The sequence below is a fragment of the Crocodylus siamensis genome, chromosome 2, assembly GCF_052110815.1.
Source record: "Crocodylus siamensis isolate JL-2025a chromosome 2, ASM5211081v1, whole genome shotgun sequence".
Lineage (NCBI taxonomy): Eukaryota > Metazoa > Chordata > Crocodylia > Crocodylidae > Crocodylus > Crocodylus siamensis.
Window position 1 is genome coordinate 210,122,972 of NC_143396.1, and position 20,266 is coordinate 210,143,237.

General features: G+C 42.7%; 1 protein-coding gene across 1 annotated transcript in view; it reads left to right on the top strand.

Moving 5' to 3' along the window:
• The window catches only part of CAT (catalase), a 43,057-nt gene extending 24,520 nt beyond the window's left edge, over nt 1–18,537 (top strand). The window contains exons 7-13 of the mRNA XM_090032926.1: nt 3,113–3,304; nt 7,022–7,174; nt 12,174–12,312; nt 13,368–13,498; nt 16,199–16,306; nt 16,935–17,021; nt 17,699–18,537. Of these exons, the coding sequence (XP_089889052.1) occupies nt 3,113–3,304; nt 7,022–7,174; nt 12,174–12,312; nt 13,368–13,498; nt 16,199–16,306; nt 16,935–17,021; nt 17,699–17,764 (876 nt within the window). The 3' untranslated portion in view covers nt 17,765–18,537. The remainder of the gene's footprint in view (nt 1–3,112; nt 3,305–7,021; nt 7,175–12,173; nt 12,313–13,367; nt 13,499–16,198; nt 16,307–16,934; nt 17,022–17,698) is intronic.
• The last annotated feature ends 1,729 nt before the right edge of the window (nt 18,538–20,266 follow it).

The window sequence follows — 20,266 nt, forward strand, 5'->3', positions numbered from 1 at the left end:
GTGTGAGGGTCAGGTAACCCCAGCCAGATGCCTATCCAGCCTTCTCTTAAAGACTCCCAGGGTAGGGGAGAGCACCACCTCCCTTGGAAGCCCATTCCAAATTTTGGCTACCCTCAATGTGAAGAAGTTCTAGAATTATGAATTTAGAACATGTTAGAATTTTTATGGCACCTTAGTTTAATGTGTGTGATGCACACAGTTGCATAGTTTGCACAGGGTTCAGCTGAGAGGGATTTAGTAGGGGCAGCTCTTGACCAGCACTTTTCTTGGTTCTGATGCTCACTTCTAGGTTTTTTTGTTTGTTTTGCTTTGTGGAACCCTGTGCTCTGGCTGGGTATGAGGTATGTTGAACTTTCACAGTTAAGTTATGTATAAAGACTGTCAGGCAAGCTTTTAGGCTGTCCTAGTACTGAATCTAGTACAGCAAAACTCTGAGTTCCATTGCTGGAATTCCATAAGGTCTGAATTGGCTAGTTTTGACTCCTAAAGTCTCTACCTCCACCTTCTAAGATCACTTAAGCCAGGAGGCTAAACAATCCTTGGACCTCCTTCTATCTTTGAGGTAACTGAACCTTTCTTTCCATGCTTTGAAACACAAAGAAATGAGAAGACTGGTCTTCAGCACTGAGAGCCATTTCCAAATTTAAAAATACAGTCTTCAGAAACATACCTAAAATCCAAGTTTTTCAGCACCAAAGACGCACTCGCACTCACACATTCTATAAAGGAGGCTGGTGGTCTGGTGTAAAACAACTCCAGTTTTTAGGAAAACTCAGTGACTCCTGCTTCATTCATGGCCTTTTTGTGCTGACGGAATAGTTTAAAACAGCCTTGGCAAAATATCACATTTTCTTACTAGTATCATTGGTACTTGGAGGAGAAGACGATTGGGAACAGCTATCTTGGATTCACCAAGGGCAAATCATGCCTGACCAACCTGATCACCTCCTATGATGAGATGACTGGCTCTTTGGATGTAGAGAGACCAGAGGACATGGTATATCTTGATTTTTAGCAAGACGAGGTTCTTTGGGTAAATCTGATATCTTTCATTAGACCAACTCTTATAATTGGACAAATTCTTCTTGGCAAGCTTTCGAGCACAAACTCAATTCTTCAGATGCTTCCTCAGCAGATGAGGGTGTTTGTGCCTGGAAGCTTGCTAAGAAGAATTTTTCCAGCTATTTGAGTTGGGTTAATGAAAGATATCAGATTTACCCAAAGGACTTTTGTCTGCCTATGTCCTTAGACTAATACAGCTACAATCTACACCCCTGAAACATGGATTGATTTTAACACAGCTTTTGATATGGTCTCCCTTAGCATTCTCACAGGCAAGCTAAGGAAGTATGGACTGGATGAATGGACTGTAAAGTGGTTAGAAAACTGGCTGGATCATCATGCTCAGAGGGTAGTAGTCAATGGCTCGATGTCTAGTTGGCAGCTGGTATCAAGTAGAGTGCCCCAGAGGTTGGTCCTGTGGCTTGTTTTGTTCAATCTCTGCATCAGTGTCCTGGAAGATGGCATAGAGTGCACCCTCAGCAAGTTTGCAGATAACAGCAAGCTGGTGGGAGTAGCGAATGTGCTTGGGGGTAGGGCTAGAGTTCAGAGACACCTTGACAAATTGGACCAAAAGAAATCTCATGAGGTTCAATAAGGACACGTGCAGAGTCCCGCACTTAGGATGGAGTAGTTCCATGCACCAGGACAGACTGGGGTCTGACTGGCTGGGCAGCAACTTTTGCAGAAAAGGACCCGGGGGGTTACAATGGACAATAAGCTGAATGAGCCAACACTGCGCCCTTGTTGCCAAGAAGGCTAACAGCATACTAGGCTGCATTGGGAGGAGTGTTGCCAGCAGATCGAGGGAAGTGATTATTCCCCTCTATTTGGTACTGGTGAGGCCACATCTGGAGTACTGTGTCCAGTTTTGGGACCTCCACTACAGAAAGGATCTGGACAAATTGGAGAGAGTTCAATGGAGAGCAGGGCACATGATTTATGAGAGAGGCTGAGGGAGCTGGGCTTTTTTAGTCTAGAGAACAAGACCGAGAGGGGATTTAATAGCAGCCTTTAACTACCTGAAAAGGGTGGTTTGAAAGAGGATGGAGCAGCTAGACTGTTCTCCATGTTGGCAGATGACGGAACAAAGAGAAACAGTCTCAAGTTGCAGCAAGGTAAGTTTAGGTGAGATATATTAGAAAGAACTTTCTCTCTAGGAGGGTAGTAAAACGCTATAGAAAGGATGTGGTTGTGGACTCTCCATCCTTGCAGGTTTTTAAGACCCAGTTAGACAAAGCCTTGGCTGGGATGATCTAGTTGGGGATGGTCCTGCTTTGAGCATGGAGTTGGACTAGATGACCTCCAGAGGTCCCTTCCAGCCCTAATTTTCTACGATTCTACATTAGTAATATTAAGCAATTACTTTCAAATTAAAAATGTTAGATAGTTTGTTATTTTGCTGATCTCAAACTCGTAAAGAAGGCAGCGATTAAAATATACTGTTTAGTAGAATGTGTGATTTTATTTCTTCTAGAATTCAGATCCAAGGTGGAACATTATGCACAATTCTTAAAGTACCTCAGTTTCTCCCATATAACACACACCGTTTCCCCCCCAAAACCAGCTGGTGGAAATTTGCATGTGCATTATATGTGAGAAATAGGGATCTCTACAGGTCCAGCAATTTGGTTGCAGGGGGAGAATGGCAGTGTTAATTGCCAGAGCTCTGGGAGCCATGGCAGCTAACACTGCTACTCCTACCACCAAATTTTCAGGCTGACATCGGCCAGCCAGTGGGATTGGTTTGGCCAGACCCAACATGCAGCTGTGGACCCAGTACACAGCCACAGACCCAGTTTGCCAGATTAGACAAGGTTGATTTGCAGGCCCCATCTGGCGCACAGCGCAGGCAGCAGGTTTGGCTGTCTAGCTGCTGCTTTTCCTTTCCACCCCCCGCCTCCCTTTCTACTGCCTTTTCAAAAACAGGGTGAAAGTTATATTCCAAGGTGGGCTATGTGAGCAAAAGTGAAGTTTTTACTTCTATAATATTCCACAGCTAGCCTCGTTTAATTCTGTTGTAATGAATATCACTTCATTGATTTATTTTCAGACTGACCAGGGCATCAAAAACCTTCCTGTCAAACAAGCAGAACAGCTGGCTTCCACTGATCCTGACTATGCACTGCGTGATCTTTACAATGCCATTGCCAAAGGAAACTATCCATCTTGGTCTTTCTACATTCAGGTTATGACATTTGAAGAAGCAGAAAAGTTCCCATTTAATCCTTTTGATGTAACCAAGGTAACCTTCATACTAATGTGTGTATAATACATGCAGTACAGAAAAACCCATGTTAAGGTTGGCAGTCCATATATTTGGAAGCTAGGAAATGTCATATTTGAAGGTGTTCCCTTTTATCACGTACCCACACTTGGCAATATAATTGGTACTCAGGGTCGTATAAGAAATGTGCAATAGAGCCAACAATAGAACGTTGCCGTCTCAATTCCAGTGCCTTAAACGCAAAAGAGTCTAACTTCTTTTCTGTTATCATTCTGTTGTGTGCACTGCATCAGACAGGTGTCTTGAAGAACAACTAATACGTGATCATATAGGGAAAAGCATATTATGCAGTGTGGCCAGAATAAAGTTGCATGGGTGATCTTAATTGTAGTATTTTGTAACTCTTGAATGCTGGGATTGCCACCTGAATGTGTTTTTTTTTTTTTTTTTTTTTTTTTTTTTTTATATGCAGTTTCCTAAATTTAAGAAAATGGAATAGTACTGGGAACTGAGGAGAGGTTAAGCCCAGGTTTTTCTAGTGTTCTGTATGCACTGCAGTCCAGAAATGAGCAGTTAATATTCTGGAACTAGATAGTTTTGCTACTGATAATACTGAAATCTATGCTACTGCACTATGGGTTGAAAAAAAACCCATTCAGGGCCATGGATAAATATCATAGAATAAGTCCTATGCTTCTGTGGCTGCATTAACTGTAACAAGGCCATCTATTTTAAACTAGGTTGGGTATGTCTATACAAGCTGGAGTTGTATCTTTTGTTTTTTCAGTGTAGACATACTTAGATGTGTAGCCCAAACTTCTACCACTAAAATTACAGGAGTAACAAATTTTGGGAAATGGGTATTGTACACTATGAGAGGGGCTGGCAACATGTGGTCCATGGGTCAGATCCAGTCGAGAGAGCTAAAGGGCTTTACTTGTGTCTGCGCCCATGCTGGGGCTAAACAGTGAGGAATGGCACTAGGGCTGGACAACTTTCAGCTGCACTTGTGCTGCTGCTGCTTCTCTCTGCTGCCTCCCCTAACCTTCCCAAGGCTGTGGTGTGGGCTCAACTTCCAGCTAGTCGAGAGCGACACCAGAGCTGCAGCTTGAGAGGGGGGCAAATGGCAGCAGCACAGATGCAGCTCTCTCACCAGCTGGAAGCTGTGCTTGTGCCCCAGTTGAGTATCAAGGGTTTGGGAGAACTGGTGGTGGCATGGGTGCAGCTCCCAGCTGCTTGGCCTCAGCATGGACATGGGAAAAGCTGCCAGTCACTGATACACCACCAGAACTACTCTGCTTAAGGTAGACCAGAAGTGGGTTGTTCTGACCCACAGCCTGAAAAGTTTGGCAGCCACTGCTGTAGGGTGATGTGATGCACACTATGCCAGTAGGTTATACAATTAATAGCTAAGTAACAGGAATATTTGAAGTTTTGAATCCTCCATTTTCATCCTGGTTTTGAAAGAACTGAGAACTGGTAGTTATAGACAACATAGTCTTGCACATAGATGGGAAGGTTCTCTTTGAGGGATTATGTCTGGATAAGGCTCAACTCAGCAATATTAGAAACCCAGAGTTAGAAATGGTATGGTACTTCAGTTACTCCATCGGTAAAATATCCTCAAACAGGTATGAAGTTCTTCACAACAATGATGACTATGAAGTGCAGAGAATTAAATTTCAGTAATTTGAGGAGCTGAGACTGCAACTCAGTGGGCACATCTATACTTGTGCTTTAGTGTGGAGTAGACTAATTTACTGCACAGTAAAGCATAACAGTCTACATGTGTGTGGCAATTGGGCCGGTGTGGACTAGTTTACAGCGCAGTCCAATAGTCCAGTCAGAAATGGGTATTATCTAGTGGCGGAGTAAATTACTGTGCTTAAACACATGTGTAGATGGTGATGTTGGGATTAGTTTACTCTGGCTCAAATTGCGCTGAAGTTTATTTAGTCACGTTAATTGCATGGGTAGATGCACCCAGTGTCCACTATGTTTCTAGCTCATCACAATTGTTCCATCTTGCACATGAGCTCTGTATGTACCATGTAGCAGCAGCATCAAGCTTCTGCAAGTGCTGCAGAGCACGTGAAAAGAACAACACACACGCATACATATTAATTTGTATTTTTATATGTGTATGTTTGTGTATTTTTTCCTTGAGCTGCATAACTTGAGTGCGGTTTCCTGGGAAACAGTAAAATGTACCTTTCTGATCCTAGGTTAAATCCCCTGCCAAACTTTGAAGTTCCTACTTCAATAGCCAGCAGTAGTAGAAGGTTTAGAAAAAAAAAACCTGTAGGGGGCAGTGAGGGGGAGGAGGGAGAAAGTCATCATTGGCAAGCTTTACCAATATTTTTCTAGCTTTGCTCACAGTATGATTGAACTCTTTTAATGAAGTTAAAAAGAGAGTCTATTCTTATACTTAATGGAAGACTCCAGACTAATTGTTAGTTTGAAGCTGCTGGAAAAAAAAAAAAGCACTTATAATGGGAAAGGTTGGGCTCCAGCACTACCAATAATACTGCATTCCAATTCAGTTCTTCATATGCCTTTGGCAGACAAGGTTCTTTGGGTAAATCTGATGTATTTAATTAGGCTAACTAAATAGCTGGGTAAATTGTTCTTTGCAGGCTTTTGGGCACAAACACCTTTGTTCAGGCATTAGAGGGATTCTCCCCAATGCCTGAAGAAGGGTGTTGGTGCCTGAAAGCTTGCACTGCCAGGATCACTGTCCTGAATCTATTCGACCAAATCGGATTTGGAAGATTCAGTGCTGATTCAGAGATTTGGCCGTAGACTATAATGGGGAATCACTGAAATACCTATAACTTTGTTATTTTTTGGCTGATTCGGATTAAAGTTGCAGGGATGGTAGCCCGTTCTGAGAGAATGAGGTGTGCCAAGTTTCAAGGAGATAGGTGCAGGGGGTTCACTGCCAGGGAAAACAAGGCTTTCTTTTTAAAAAGTGGGGGTGGGGGAGCAAAAATAAATATAAATTGAAAGAAATGGATTGGATAGGGATAAGTAGAGAGATTCTAGTTAGTAAGCTATATCCAATCCTTTCTAAGAACAGGAAGTAGCAGAAGACTGATTAGGTAGGAAGCCAAGCCAGTCCAGTACCTTTCAGATGCTGTTACTCAGGCAGAAACAGCTCACAAAAGGTACAGAAAGGCTGCAGACAGAGGCTTATATGCTGTTTCTACATCCCTCCCCTGGAGCGCTGTGGCTGGAAGGGGACTCGGGGAAGGTCACAGTCAGTGGCAAGCTACTGATGTCAGTCTTTTTCCCCCCTGCTCCCTCTCCCTCTTCTCAGTTTCTGTTCCCTGGAAGACTGCCTTCTGAATCTCCAAATCTTTTCCAAATCTATTTGGAGGCTCTGAATTGATTCAAAGGGTTTTTTTCCTTATCCTGATTTGATTCGGATTTGGTGATTCGGCCTCCAAATTGGGCCAAATCTCCAAATTGAATCGCGGACTGAAGCTTTGCACACCCCTAATAATCATGCTAAGGTAAATGAGTTACTGGAATATCCTGTGTTTACTTGTTTCTTAAGGTGTAACTTTTTTGTACTATTCATTCAGTACCAAAGTAAAATTGACTTCAGTTGTGTATGTATGACTTCATTGCAGAGCATACATAATTAATTGCATCTGATTGTACTTGTCTTGTTAGGTTGTGTACCCTAGTTACCTATAAGTGGTAATCATAATGTATATTTTATTTTTCTAGGTTTGGCCCCACAGTGACTATCCTCTTATCCCTGTGGGCAAGCTGGTGTTAAACAGGAATCCAGTCAATTATTTTGCAGAAGTTGAACAACTGGCCTTTGATCCAAGCAACATGCCACCTGGCATTGAGCCTAGCCCTGATAAAATGTTACAGGTAAACTTGTGTTTCACAGTACGCTGACACAGCTTTCTTCTTTATAGTAGATTTCATGTCATTCCATGTGTTGTTGTAATAAAATATTTTGATAGGTATTATGGCAACATTTACCTTCATGGAACAGTTCAGTAGGATTTGTGAATTCCATATCAGTTTTGGAATTCTTATTTCTTATGAGTCCTGCTAAATTAAACATTTTCTACTTAGATTTCTGTTCAGGCTCTCAACTCCCTCTTTTTTATGTTTATCTGGTTGTTCAATATGTAATTTATCTCAAGCATTTGGAAGTCAGCAACTTAATCATTAATGTCTCCAGTTACAACAAAAACTGGAGTGGTTATAGTGTACAAAAGCCCGATGTGAGCGGTGTCTTTCAGGTGCTGTAAAGTACACCTTTTAAAGTATTTCTTGATGTGAATTGAGAGACTCCAAATCTGTTAAGACTCTAAAGTCTAGTGTATGTGTAGTATGAAGTAACTACTTAAAATTCCCACAATAATATGTATGCATGCATTTATGCTTTTTCAAGTATTATTTTTTATAATTCATTTAATAATGGCTTTAAAATGCTCAAATTTGTCTTTGTACATTTTTCCCACTTGGTTTGTAAGTGTGAGGTTTTTCTCCTAAAACATAATTTTAGGAAGTTTTTACTTTGTCTGGAGACCACTGTTCACTACTCACTTAAGAGTGATTTATAAAACTCACACTTGTACATAAGAGTGTAATGAATTTAACTGATAAGCTTTGGTCAGCCAATACTAAATAGTTTATATCACTGAAAAGATTTTCCACTGGATACAGAGTAACTTCATGCTAGGCATTTTTAATTTCTTTTTTTTTCCCTGCTAGGAAGACCATTTGGGCCTTAATCTGTTATAGATTTGAATCCCAATGCAAATTTCTTTTTTTTTTTTTTTTTTTCCCCACACAGAAGTAAATTCTTTATTTTTCAAGTCTTTGTATGTGCCCATTTTCCCTTTTGGCATGCATAAACACCCAGGGCACTTGAACTGGAGACTTCTGCTCAGCAGTATGTATCTTCATTGTCCTCGTACTTCCAACCAAGGGCAGTAGTGTTCCAGCTCCATCTCAGTTCCTTCTTACTGCCTATTGCTCTGAATCAGAGCTCCCAGTTAGACATCCTAATCACTGTTTTTCTTTTTCCTAGTGCTTAAAAGCACCCCTTCCTGTACAAGTGGTTAGTTGTTAGTATAGTCATCATCGTAATTTTAAAATTTTAATTTGTTCTGGCTAGGAACTGTTTTTACCTCATTATGAAACAGGCAGTTTAAGAACTGCCTACAATATTAGGTAATCATGCTTATCAGCCTTATTTGCATTAGTGAAGGGCATGATGAACAAATATGCTGTTTGCTGGTCTTTTTCTAATAGGATCAGAAGTCTAAAGAGTGCTGCCTGATTTTGTGCCTTGTGGAGAGGCCTATTGATCCATCCTTTGATCCAGGCTATCCCAGGATGGATTACATTAACCAATCTGCTGTAAAAACATTTCCAGAGCTATTCCTACTCCATGTGCTCCATTGCTGAAGATTTTGACTTCTGAAAAACCTGTAATGCCTTCAGGTTCAAAGGCTCCATTCTCTGGTCTCTCATCAAAGGTCCTTAAAATTGCCAGCTCTTTAGAGCTTAAAGTTGGAACTACCATGTTCTAAAGTCAGAAGCCATTTCTGTGGAGTTTCAAATGCTAGAACTAATTGATGGAAAAAAGTTCTTAGCAAGCTTTCGTGCTCAGTCACCCTTCTTCAGGCATAGGGAGTCTCTGCTGGTCTGAGTCTCAGATGAGCTCCCTATGAGTCTCAGGCCAACAGAGACTCCCTATGCCTGAAGAAGGACGACTGTGCCTGAAAGCTTACTAAGAACTTTTTTCCAGCTACTCATTGGTCTTATAACATATCACATCTACTCAAAGAACCTTGCCTGCCTATGTCTTTAGATCAATACGACTACAACCAAAAACCCCATAACTGATTTGATGTTTTCTAAATATTACTGATAAATTATCCCAGGCCTTATCACCCCCAACCTTTCCAGCCTTGTTTAGTATCCCACGGGAGCATCTACACATACAATTAGTGCACCTCAATAAACTGATGCAGTTTACTCTGGAGTCGGCTACTCCCAGGCACAGCGCCTTCACTGCAGCAGTTTGACCTAGGACAGAGCAGCCCTGGGCTGGCAGCAGGTTCGAGAGGTCAGCTCTGGGCTTTGGGTGGCAGAGGGACTGGCTGGGACATGAGTGCCCAAAATGTGTAGCTATGTAGCTGACCGCCCCGCCCCAGCCTGCTGCTGGTCTGGGCTCAAACTGCTGCAGTTCAGTCACCATCCACACGTGCTTTCTTCACAGTAAGTGAATCCGCCATAAGATAGCACTGTCCCGGATAGTAATATCTTACAGCAGAGTTAATTTAATGCCCCCTAATGCTGACACATGTAGACAGTGATGCTTTACTCTGGAGTTTAATTAGTCAACTCCACAGTAAAGTACACATGTAGATGCACCCCATAAGATTGCACAGCCTTGAGAGGTACAATTTCTTCTAGGTGTGAGAGCAGTAGGAGAGGTTCCTTTAACAGAACTGGGGTTAGGTTTCTGTTCCTGAGACAGCCTCAGACCCCAAAAGAAAGGGGGTCCAAAGCCTATCTTGGACTGAAAAAGCTGAACACCTGTACCAGAAAACTAAAATTCAGGATGATGTCCATGTCAACAGTATTCCTTACATAAATGCCAGTGACTGATATGCTGCAAAATGCCTTTTTTATGTTGTTATCCACCCAAGCCCTGGAAAATATTTTAAATTTTGTGGTCGGGGGAAAATTTACCAACACTTTTATTTCTCATGTGGCCTCATCAGTCCCTCAAACACACAAAGTGTATGATGTGAGCCACACCCCGGACAACTTGGGATCCAGGTGTTTCCACAGTTGGATGATTTTAAGGTCAGTTCTGCCAACAAGTAATGGACAGCATCCATTGGATCCAGTCAGCTGTGACTTCACTTTCCTCAGAATATATTTCAGTTCATCCTAAACCTATATTGCAATCTTCAGGCTCATCCAAAAAGTCAGATCTTCCCTGACATTTTGTAGGAGACATGGTATGCAGTTTAAAGGTCCCTCTTCATGCCAGCCTTCATATGCAGTGTAATGCAAAATAGATTCAAGTTGTATATATGAGCTATACACTGATATGCTTCTCAACTCTTATCACTGTCCATCAGTTTTCATCAAAGATACCAGTTCACATGTCTGCCTTAGATTATGGTATATAAATACTAGTGCAGGAAAGAATCAGCTTCTGGATATTTATTCAGAGAGCTAAGAGCTATTCTTTTATACCTGCAGTCCAAAGGTCTTAAAGCTCAAGTGGTGTTAGATAACATGACGCTAATGTTTTACCACAACAGAAACAGCAAAATCCAACCCCTTATACTTAGGAGCAGTAGACCTCTGGAACATTTGCATCTGGAATAACATCACTCTTAATGGATCACATTCTCCTAAAACAAAGATTTTCTGAGCAGGAAGTTTGTCCACATCCTCGAATTCTCCCTGAAAGGATGAAACGTAGTCCAAATGATGGTCAGCAGATGAGGCACTCTCACACAGAAACTATTTTTTCGCAAGGAGAACAGTTTCTGCTTCTGTTCCAATAGTGGTCAAAACTAAGTGCTTCAACTTGTGTGTGATTCTGTACTTCTGCATGTGACCTTTCAAACTCATTGATTCCTAGGATTGTCAGAAAAATAAAACAACATAAGGATAAAGTGACTTTGATAGCAGCTACATGGCCAAAGCTGCAGTTTTTGGGCTGAAGGCTTTTTTGGACCTTTAAACCGAGTTCAATTTCCTGTAACCTTTCCATTATTCCTGGACATAGTAACCTCTCAATCTCAGTCAGACTCTGTCCCGATCCCTATCTCCAGTGCATTGCATAGCTCAGAGGTGTCAAACCCTGCAGGCCAGATGAATGGCCCAGGACTGATCCACAGGCCTCATGAACAGTACGGAGCTGGAGTCTCTCCCCAAACCCTGCCCCACTGGCATCCTGGATCTAGTTCCCATGGTGCTTGCTCTGGCCTATTTGGGACTGTGCCACACATGGCGCTGGGTTAGGACATGAGCGTCATGCAGTTCCCTAGTCCAGCTGGTCTAGGGTGGATGCCACATGTAGCGTGGGTCCCAGACTGGCTACAGCCTGTGCTGCTTCCAGTATGCAGGGGAGCTACAGAGCATCCCCTCCCCATGCACCCCTGCATGCTATATCCAGTGCCTGCTCCAGCTGGTCTGGGACCTGTGCTGCATGTGGTGTCTGCCCTGAACCAGCTGTGGCTTGCATCCTGGACTGACTGGGTACTAGATCTGGCATTTGGGTGGGCCCTGCACTGGAGGCCATATGATGTGTATCTTGATAGTCAGGGTACAGACTGTGGGCTGTATCTTTGACACCCGTGGCATAGATAGTGATAGGGCACTGCTCAACATCTGCTCATAGATAGAGCAGACAGCTTAAACATTTAGCATAGATCAGGTGAATCTATTTAAGTCCCCTTTGCCCTTTTTAAAAATAGTATCATTGTTTTGTCTTACAGTACCTTGTTTCATTGAAGGGTAAATTATTGCAGGTAGGCTTCTCTTCAGCCTAGGAGCATACAGATGAAACATTTATAACAGTCACTTATCTGAAGTCACTTAAAAATATAGCAACTGCACATCGTGTAAATATGAAAACAAAAATAGGTAGAATGGTATTTGTACTTTAACAACAGAATTTCAAAAATAATCCTTGAAAATGTTAGCTATTTATATCTCTATGAGCGTTTAAAGACTATAAGTGATTATCTCCATGTTGGAAAAAATACATTTCTTAAAATAACTGCATTAAACATACCTTTTACTGATTGCTTTGAAAGGTAGCTATTTTCTAGGGAAAAAAACATAATACTTAATATATTAAATGTCAATGTATTTTTAGGGTCGTCTTTTCTCATATCCTGATACTCACCGCCACCGTCTAGGACCCAACTACCTACAAATACCTGTGAATTGTCCCTTCAGAGTTCGTGTCTCTAACTATCAGAGAGATGGACCCATGTGCTTATCTGATAACCAAGGTATCTCTGAAAGTGCTTCTGGACATAATGCTTAGCCCAGTGTTTTCAATCTTGTTAGACTTGAGGCACCCCTCAGAAAATGCTAACACATAGCTTCACTCGTTTTTTGACTGAAGAAAAATAATTGAGCAATTCTTCTGTTGCAAAGAACTCAAAGACCACAACAGGTCACAATGCTCTTGACCCTCTGGGTTCCTATTTCAAACCTCTGGGTCTATCTCCTGAATCATGTAGGTGTTTGCACATCTAACAATGCTAATCTGGTGTGGTATCCTACAGTACGCTTTTAACAAGATCTCCTGGCACACTGGTTGAGAATTACTGGCTAAAAATAATGCATATACAAGGCTCTCTTTTCTAGTCTTGCAAGTATAGTCAGCTAATTTTCAACAAAATAGTTGGCAAGCATTTTCTAAGCATGCATACAATAATGTATTTTGTCCAGTATCTTTTTAATATATGACTCAAAATATTTAACTTGATGTATCCTTGTTTCCTTAGTAACAGCCTTAACTTTTTTATGAGTAACAGAGGGATACAACAGCCTCTTCTCGAGAAGAATTTAACTATGTTTTCAGTCATGGATCCATAATAGTCTATCAATATTAAGAGAATTTATTTGTGTTCTGTTAATATAAGATGAAAGTTTGCTTCACTGGATGGGACAGATCTCAATATTTATCCAAAACCGATTTATTAAAATGCTACTGGCAATTATTACAAACTTTCCAACACCCTTACTGAATTTTAAGAGAAACTTATAGTAATTTTTCTATGCATGATATTTAGAAATTTTAATATTTAACATACTTTAGTTTATTGAATTACATGAAATGTTCAAGTTAAAGGAAATTCCAAGGAAGTCCTGGTCCTTAGAGTGTTATGTAGTGAAATATTGCCAACTGCTTTACAAAAAGTGAGGGAAAATATAAGAATTCTAAGTAGATATGAGATTATAGAAGTCTATTTGAAACATTCCTGCAGGTTTACTTTGTAATTTCTCTGAGTTCTAACCTAATCTGAAAGGTGTAATATTTTGGACTTTGCTTTTAAAGGTGGTGCCCCCAATTATTATCCAAATAGTTTTACTGGCCCTGAAGATCAGCCCAACTTGAAGGAGAGCCATACGCATATATCAGGAGATGTACAGCGCTTCAATAGTGCAGATGAGGACAATGTTAGTCAGGTATGTTTCGTAAAAAGGGCTGGTTTACATTGCCTGTTTTGGAACATGACTGAGTTTATAAAGTGCTTATAGAAACTGAATATGGGTTTTTCCTTGAAACATCATCTTGTCTAAAATAAAGGCCATTTTTGATGAGGGCTCAAAATGTCTTTTTACTGTTCTTTTTTGTGGACGATTTTAATCTTAACTGCATAGTGAAAGCTGTGATTTACTAGGGGTGCACTGATAAAAAATTTTTTTGACTGATATGGACAGCCAATTATTAACTGGCCATATCAGCCAATACCAATCTGATAGCTGATTTACAGGAATGCAGCTGGACAGCTTGGAGAGCAGCATCCTGCCAGTAAGTCTGTGGGGGTGACAAGGGGGGCGTAGATTGATGCCCTCCATGGTGAGGAAGGGAACGGGACATGGGCTGTGGCGGGTGCTGCCCATTCAGGGTGGTGAATTAGACCCCGGGGTCAGGAGCAGGGTGGAGCCGTGAGCGGCTCATCCAGGGGGCACATGCGGGCAGGGGGCAACTCCCTGCTTCTGTGTGCACCCCAGGGGAGGCACGGGAATAATGCACCCCCCACTGGATTTGTGCATGGGGTAAGGGTGGGGTGCCCAGTGTGGGCTCATGCTGAGGGCTGCACCAGACTTCCCAGCAGGGGGCCTGGGACAGGGCTGGGCTTGGAGTGGGTAGGAACAGGCTAGACTCAGTTGTGGTGGGTGGGCAGTGGCAGCAGTGCTGGGAGGATGGCTACGGGGGAGCTATGGGGCATTATGGGGTGGCTATAGCCCTCAACCCCCACCCACACCCCTGCTGCCCAACTCAAGGATGCATAGCCAGTGTGGGGCTCCCAAGGGAAAGACAGTAGAGCGGAGGGCCCCAAGCAAGGGCAGCACTGTGGGGGATTTAGAGAGCTATAACCACCCCAAAATTCCCTCTAGCCTCCCCATAGCCACCCCTTCCAGTGCTGCCACCACTGCCTGCCCCACGCAGGTGAGCCTGCTCTGAGCTGAGCCCTGGCTCAGCCCCCCTGCTGGGAAGAGGCTGGTGCAGCCCCTGGCCCAGAGCCCACAGTGGGCAGCCTGCCCTCACCCTGTGCAGAAATCCAAGGGGGCACATGCCCCCTCATGCTTCCCCCAGAGGTGTGCGCAGTGGCAGGGAGCTGCCCTCCTTCCCCACTCCCCTGTGCCCCCTGGACAAGCCACCCATGGCTCCATTCTACTCCCAGCCCCAGAGTCCCATTCATTGCCCTGGCTGGGCAATACCTGTCTCAGCCCCACCCCCACCCCCTCAATCTGCCCTCCTCTCCCCCCCAGCCCCCAGACTTAATGGCAGGATGCTACTCTCCAAGCTGCCTGGCTGCATTCCTGACCACATGCATGCATACAGTTGTGTATGCATGTGGCATTTATCAGGGACATTAGTTGACTATACCAGCCAAAAACCAATAGCCAATAATATTAATTTTTCTTTTACTGGTACCAGTCCAATATGCAACCGATATAATCGGTGCACATCTAGTCTTGTTGCATTACTAAATGCACACAGTTTTACTTTTAAACATATTTTACCACGTCCTCACTTTCCTCCAGCCATTTGAATAACATATATCTCCTTACTTATTGCTGCATTTTACTTAGTATAATGTTATTTCACTGGAACTTTTAAGAAAGTTTTTGTTGCGCTTAGGAATAGAGATGATAAATTTTTAGGTCCAAACTCTGACCACTGATATACAGATCTGGAATAAAGCTCAATTTAATTAGTGATTGCTTCCTTGAGCACTGATTGGGTAAGCAGACAAACTGCATTGAACATTAGAAATGCTAAATTGATTATCTTAGATTAGAAATGAATAGTATTGTCAATTGGTCTTACTCAGGCCAGGTTATTTGTTGTTTTTTAGAAGAAGTACTAGCTTGAGAAGACAAATAGACTAGCATTCAGATTTATGTTTTGATTGTGAAAGAATCAAATGTTAATATTAGAAATTGTAGAAGTTAGATATCAATGCTTACAAAAAGTATATAGAATTCCACATTTTAACTTTTTTGACAGATGGCCCAGAAGAATAATGTTCTTGGTGTTAGGATAGGCAGGGGTGGTCACCCCTAGTCTGCATGCCAGATCTAGCCTCACAGCATTGTCATCTGGCCCACAGGGCAGTAGGGTGGTACCACTCCCCCCTGCTACCAAATTTCTGGACCAGTGGGGCCAGAGAGCTTGGCCCTGTGTGGTAGATTAGGTGTGCAAGGTGGCACAGGGCCCCTGGACCCAATCTGAGTTTTTGGGGTTTTGTATCCTAGTATGAAGAAGTAGTGCAGGGCCTCATCCCAGCACACTGTCTGATTTTAGCATGCATCTGGTCCCAGGCCACTCATTTGGCTCACAGGGCCAAAAGATTTGAGCGCCACTGTGCTAGGAAGAAGCATGGCTGCATCTTTAAAGTTGATGGCAAGGACCTGATTTTGACCAGTAGCAGATCATTCTTGTGCTTTATCCCTTGTCACATATAAAAGCTTTAGGAGTTTTGTACTGTGGGAGGAAGTGGTTGGTTGTGCTGAAAGAATGACTAATCAGTATTTTCTGCTATCTATAGCAAGACTGAGCTCTAGCAATTTAACAGCATTTGCTGGAGAGCTGTTTATACATTAGATTAAATACTGGCATTTCCTTGCTTATAAGCTTCTGTCTTTCTTCATAAGGTGCGAGTGTTCTTTACCAAAGTGCTGAAAGAAGATGAACGCCAAAGGCTCTGTGAGAACATTGCTGGTCTTCTTAAAGGTGCTCAGCTTTTCATTCAGAAGAAAGCTGTAAGTAGATATAATGGTGTTAGCCTGAATGTTATAGTAATGATCAATGTAGAAATAAAAAGAAGAACAGAAAGTTGTTTGTTTGCTTTTTGAATCCAGTTGAATAAGTGGATGTTTTTTTCTGTATTGTACAAAACATAGTAAAAACTTCTTAGTTACGTTATAGAAAACTTCCAGCTTTGTGAGCTGGCAGTTTTAACAGACTGTACTCCAGCAGCAAAGCAGCTTGTGCTTCCTGAATTGTGGAGAGGGTTAATAGAATTTTGAAGATGTCAAAATAAAGTGTTAAACTGCATCCCTACTTTGCCTTAGGTGTTTCAGTTATGGGTAACTAACAGTTGAAACATTTTTTCCCCTAGTGTACATAAAGCAGAGGAGATAAAAGGCTCCAACTCACCCTTTCTCAGTGGGAGACACTTGCTTAATTTGTGTGGTGACCCTATGTGATCTAATTGCAGATAGAAAATTCCTCAAATTTTTTTCCTGCTATTTGGTCAGTGGCTTACCTTTCTTATTACATATGGGATGTTGATTGCAGCCTGTAGAGTTTGAGAAAAGAACAAAGACTATCTGAAAATGAGAAATGAATTTAAGTCTATTCCTGACTTAATTTGCCTTCCTCTTTTAGGTGAAGAACTTCACTGATGTTCATCCTGATTATGGTGCCCGTGTTCAAGCTCTCCTGGATAAGTACAATGCTGAAGCTGGGAATCCGGTATGTTAAAGATTCAGGAAGCAGGAATTCTTGTGGATGATACCTTTTTTATAGGACCAGCTACATGGGTGGCATAGACATAGGCGAGCTTTTGGATATCACAATACCCTTCCTCAGGGAGAGATGCAGACATAGCAGAGCTAAATAGCAGATGAAACAAAAACATGTACAAAACTCTTTAAATAAAAACAATATAAGAGAGATTACAAGGTAGCTAGCAGCAGAAGAGATGCAGTGAGAACCTGATGATGAAAGAGCAAGATTGTTCAGGAGGGTTATTAAGTCATCATCTCTATTAACTCACTGGTACTTGATGTTCAGTTTGAGTACCAGAACTGTGAGGTCAAACAGGAAGTAATTCTTCTCCTCCCATCCTCCCCACCCCCTACGAAAAATATTTTCCTACTGGTGTTCTAGTGTCTCTGTCCTTTATTTTATTTTTTTTGGTAGTGATTGTTATTTTAGTATAGTGGGGATATTTTCAGGGCTTTTTCTTTTTGTTTCTTCCTAGTTTCATCCACATAGTTGTCATGAGGGCATTTGGTGCACTGGGGTAAGGTTATACTACATTCTGGGATAGATAGGTGTATGGTCCAGGGATTTTGATGGTAAATTAAACTGATAGGATTTGTCTTAAATAATTTCTTTTATAACTTAATTTCACACTTTTTTTAAAGGATGTGATTAGAACATACACACAAGATACATCTCGCATTTCTGCAAAGGAAAAAGCTAACCTGTGAACTGTGCTATTGGAAATCAATCCGTCCAGAGACATGTGTCCATCCAACTGGAGAGTAAGCTGTTGAAGACATGAACGAATGTTGGCACAAAATAAAATTGTTTTTGAGACTTTAAGTAACCATTTTGTCTATACTTACTTATTGAAATAGAAATTAATGGAACCTGATAACCTTCGTGCCTTCTAATACTTCTCTAGACTGTTAATGAATGTTGGTAGGCAACCTTTCTAATTTGAGGCTTTTCTTTTCCTAGAAAGTGAACTCAGCATTTAATCACAAATCTGTTTCAACTGCTTTTGAGTGCAAGGCCCCTAACCTTTTTTTTTTCTAGCTAAATTACTGAAAAGAATGTATAATAAAACAACTGATTATTAATATAGTGAAGCTGATTGTTCTTGCTAACGGAATGAGATCATTCAGTACTTCAAAAATAAATAAAAACAGTGTATGTATTTGTTCATTGCAGCCAGTTCACTTGAAAGCAGAAAGTAAATTCCAAAATTATAAAGGAAGTTAGTAACAACAAACACACAATAATTGCGTTGCTTCAAACATTATAGCTCAAGTCTTGTCTTGCAATGAACTATAATTGAAGGCAATTAGAATGACTCCATCTGGATATGAATTCTATGAATATAGACAATATTAATATTAGCAAAGCTGAAAGACGCATGTTCTTTTGCTTATTAATGTTACATTGATATATTTCATGCAAGAATTTTTGCTTTTAATCATATTTACAATTTCAAATAAAATTACTTACATTTACCAAATATGATTTTGTTCTGCTTTTATGCCACAGAATCATAGAATCATAAAAAAATAGGGCTAGAGGAGAACTTAGATGGTTATCTAGTCTAACTGTCTACTTGGGGATGATCCTGCCTTGAATAAACCACCCTAGTCAAGTGTCCATTTAACCCACTATTGGTGGGTGCAGACTCCCAGCTGTAATCTGGAATGATTTTTGTAAAGTATTCTGAGGTACTTTACCTCGATTGGACAAAACGGAAGTTTACTGCTGGCTCCATGGGAGATGGGAATCTAGCTGTCAGCTGGGAGCCTGCAGCCCAGTTCTCGTAGCAATGGCCAGGCCTCCACAGCCTGTTTCCTCTCCACATCCCCCAGCTCCATGCTTGCAAAGCTGGGCGGGGAACAAGCCCCTACCAGCAGGGAGCTCCCAGTACTGGCTCCATGATTGTGGGGCTCAGGCAGGGAGATAAGGGTATCCCAGTCCCCCACTCCCTGATCATAATGGTGGAGTGGGGGCTGAGAGATAAGGATCTCCCAGCTCCCACTCCCCAGTCATGAGCTGGGGGCTTGTCTCCTTGCCCTGGCAGCAGGGAGCTCCATAAGTCTCCTCCTGGACTCCTGCAGCAGAGCTTGCCCCGGCAGCAAGCAGCTCCTGAGGGCAGGGAGCTATTCTCCCACCCTCCTGGTAGATGGCTGACTGGGAACAGAATTTGCTGAGGACTGTGGCACTGTTACTAATCCTGAGGAAATTTGCATTTGCTTCCTTTTCCCTTGCTTACTATGCCTTGATATAATTGGTTGATTGGTAAAAGGGAGGCACCCTTGTGTCGCAGTGAGCCCTTGTCTGCACTCAGTCTGTGGGTTCCTTCTGAACCCTGCTGTCTTCTCCTTTGGCACCAATATGACCCCCCTGGCTTGGTCCTGCCCCCGGGCACTAATCACCTTAAGGGCTAACTTTGTGGCCTCCAACCTCCTTTACAGCCATGCCCATGCCTTACAGGTAGTACCAATTAATTATTTCCCCCTAGTAAAGTAACTGTAGCCCCAGGCTCCCTGTTATACTACAGTATTGCCAACCCCACCCTGTCAAAAATCATGAGACAAACTTACAAATCATGAGATCTGAATGTAAATCGTGAGATGCTATTTTTGAAGTGTGTGTGTGTGTGTGTGTGGGGGGGAGCTATTTGTGAAGGTGTCGGGGCTGTGGGGGGGTGTTGAAGCCCAGAAGGGAAGGACCTGGACACTGGCAGGATGTGGGGTACTGTGGGTCAGGAGTGAGGGGCAGCAGCAGGGATGTGGAGGCTGTGGCTTGAGAGTGAGAGGCAGGCAGACAGGCGCAGAGGCAGGTAGAGAGGCAGATGGGTTGGGTTGCAGGTTGTGCAGCAGAGCGGCAGGAAGCTCATCCAGAAGCACGGGGGAGGGGTAGATGGCTCCTTGCCCCTGAGCACACCCTGGGGGGGAGGCATGGAAGGCATGTGCCCCCTGGATTTGTGTGGGGCAGAGGCAGGCTGCCCACTCTGTGCCCAGCTGCCTTTGCCCTAGGAGCCATGTGACCTCTGCCCATGCACAAATCTGGGGGGGGCAAGTTCCCCCCCATGCCTCCTCTGGGGGTGCAGTGCATGCAGCTGCAGGGAGCCGCGCCCCTTCCCCTGTGTCTCTGGATGAGCCTCCTGTGGCTCTGTGCCAAGCCCTGCCCTTGCCCCAGGCCCCATTCACCACCGCCCCTGCCCTACTCCTTCCCTCACC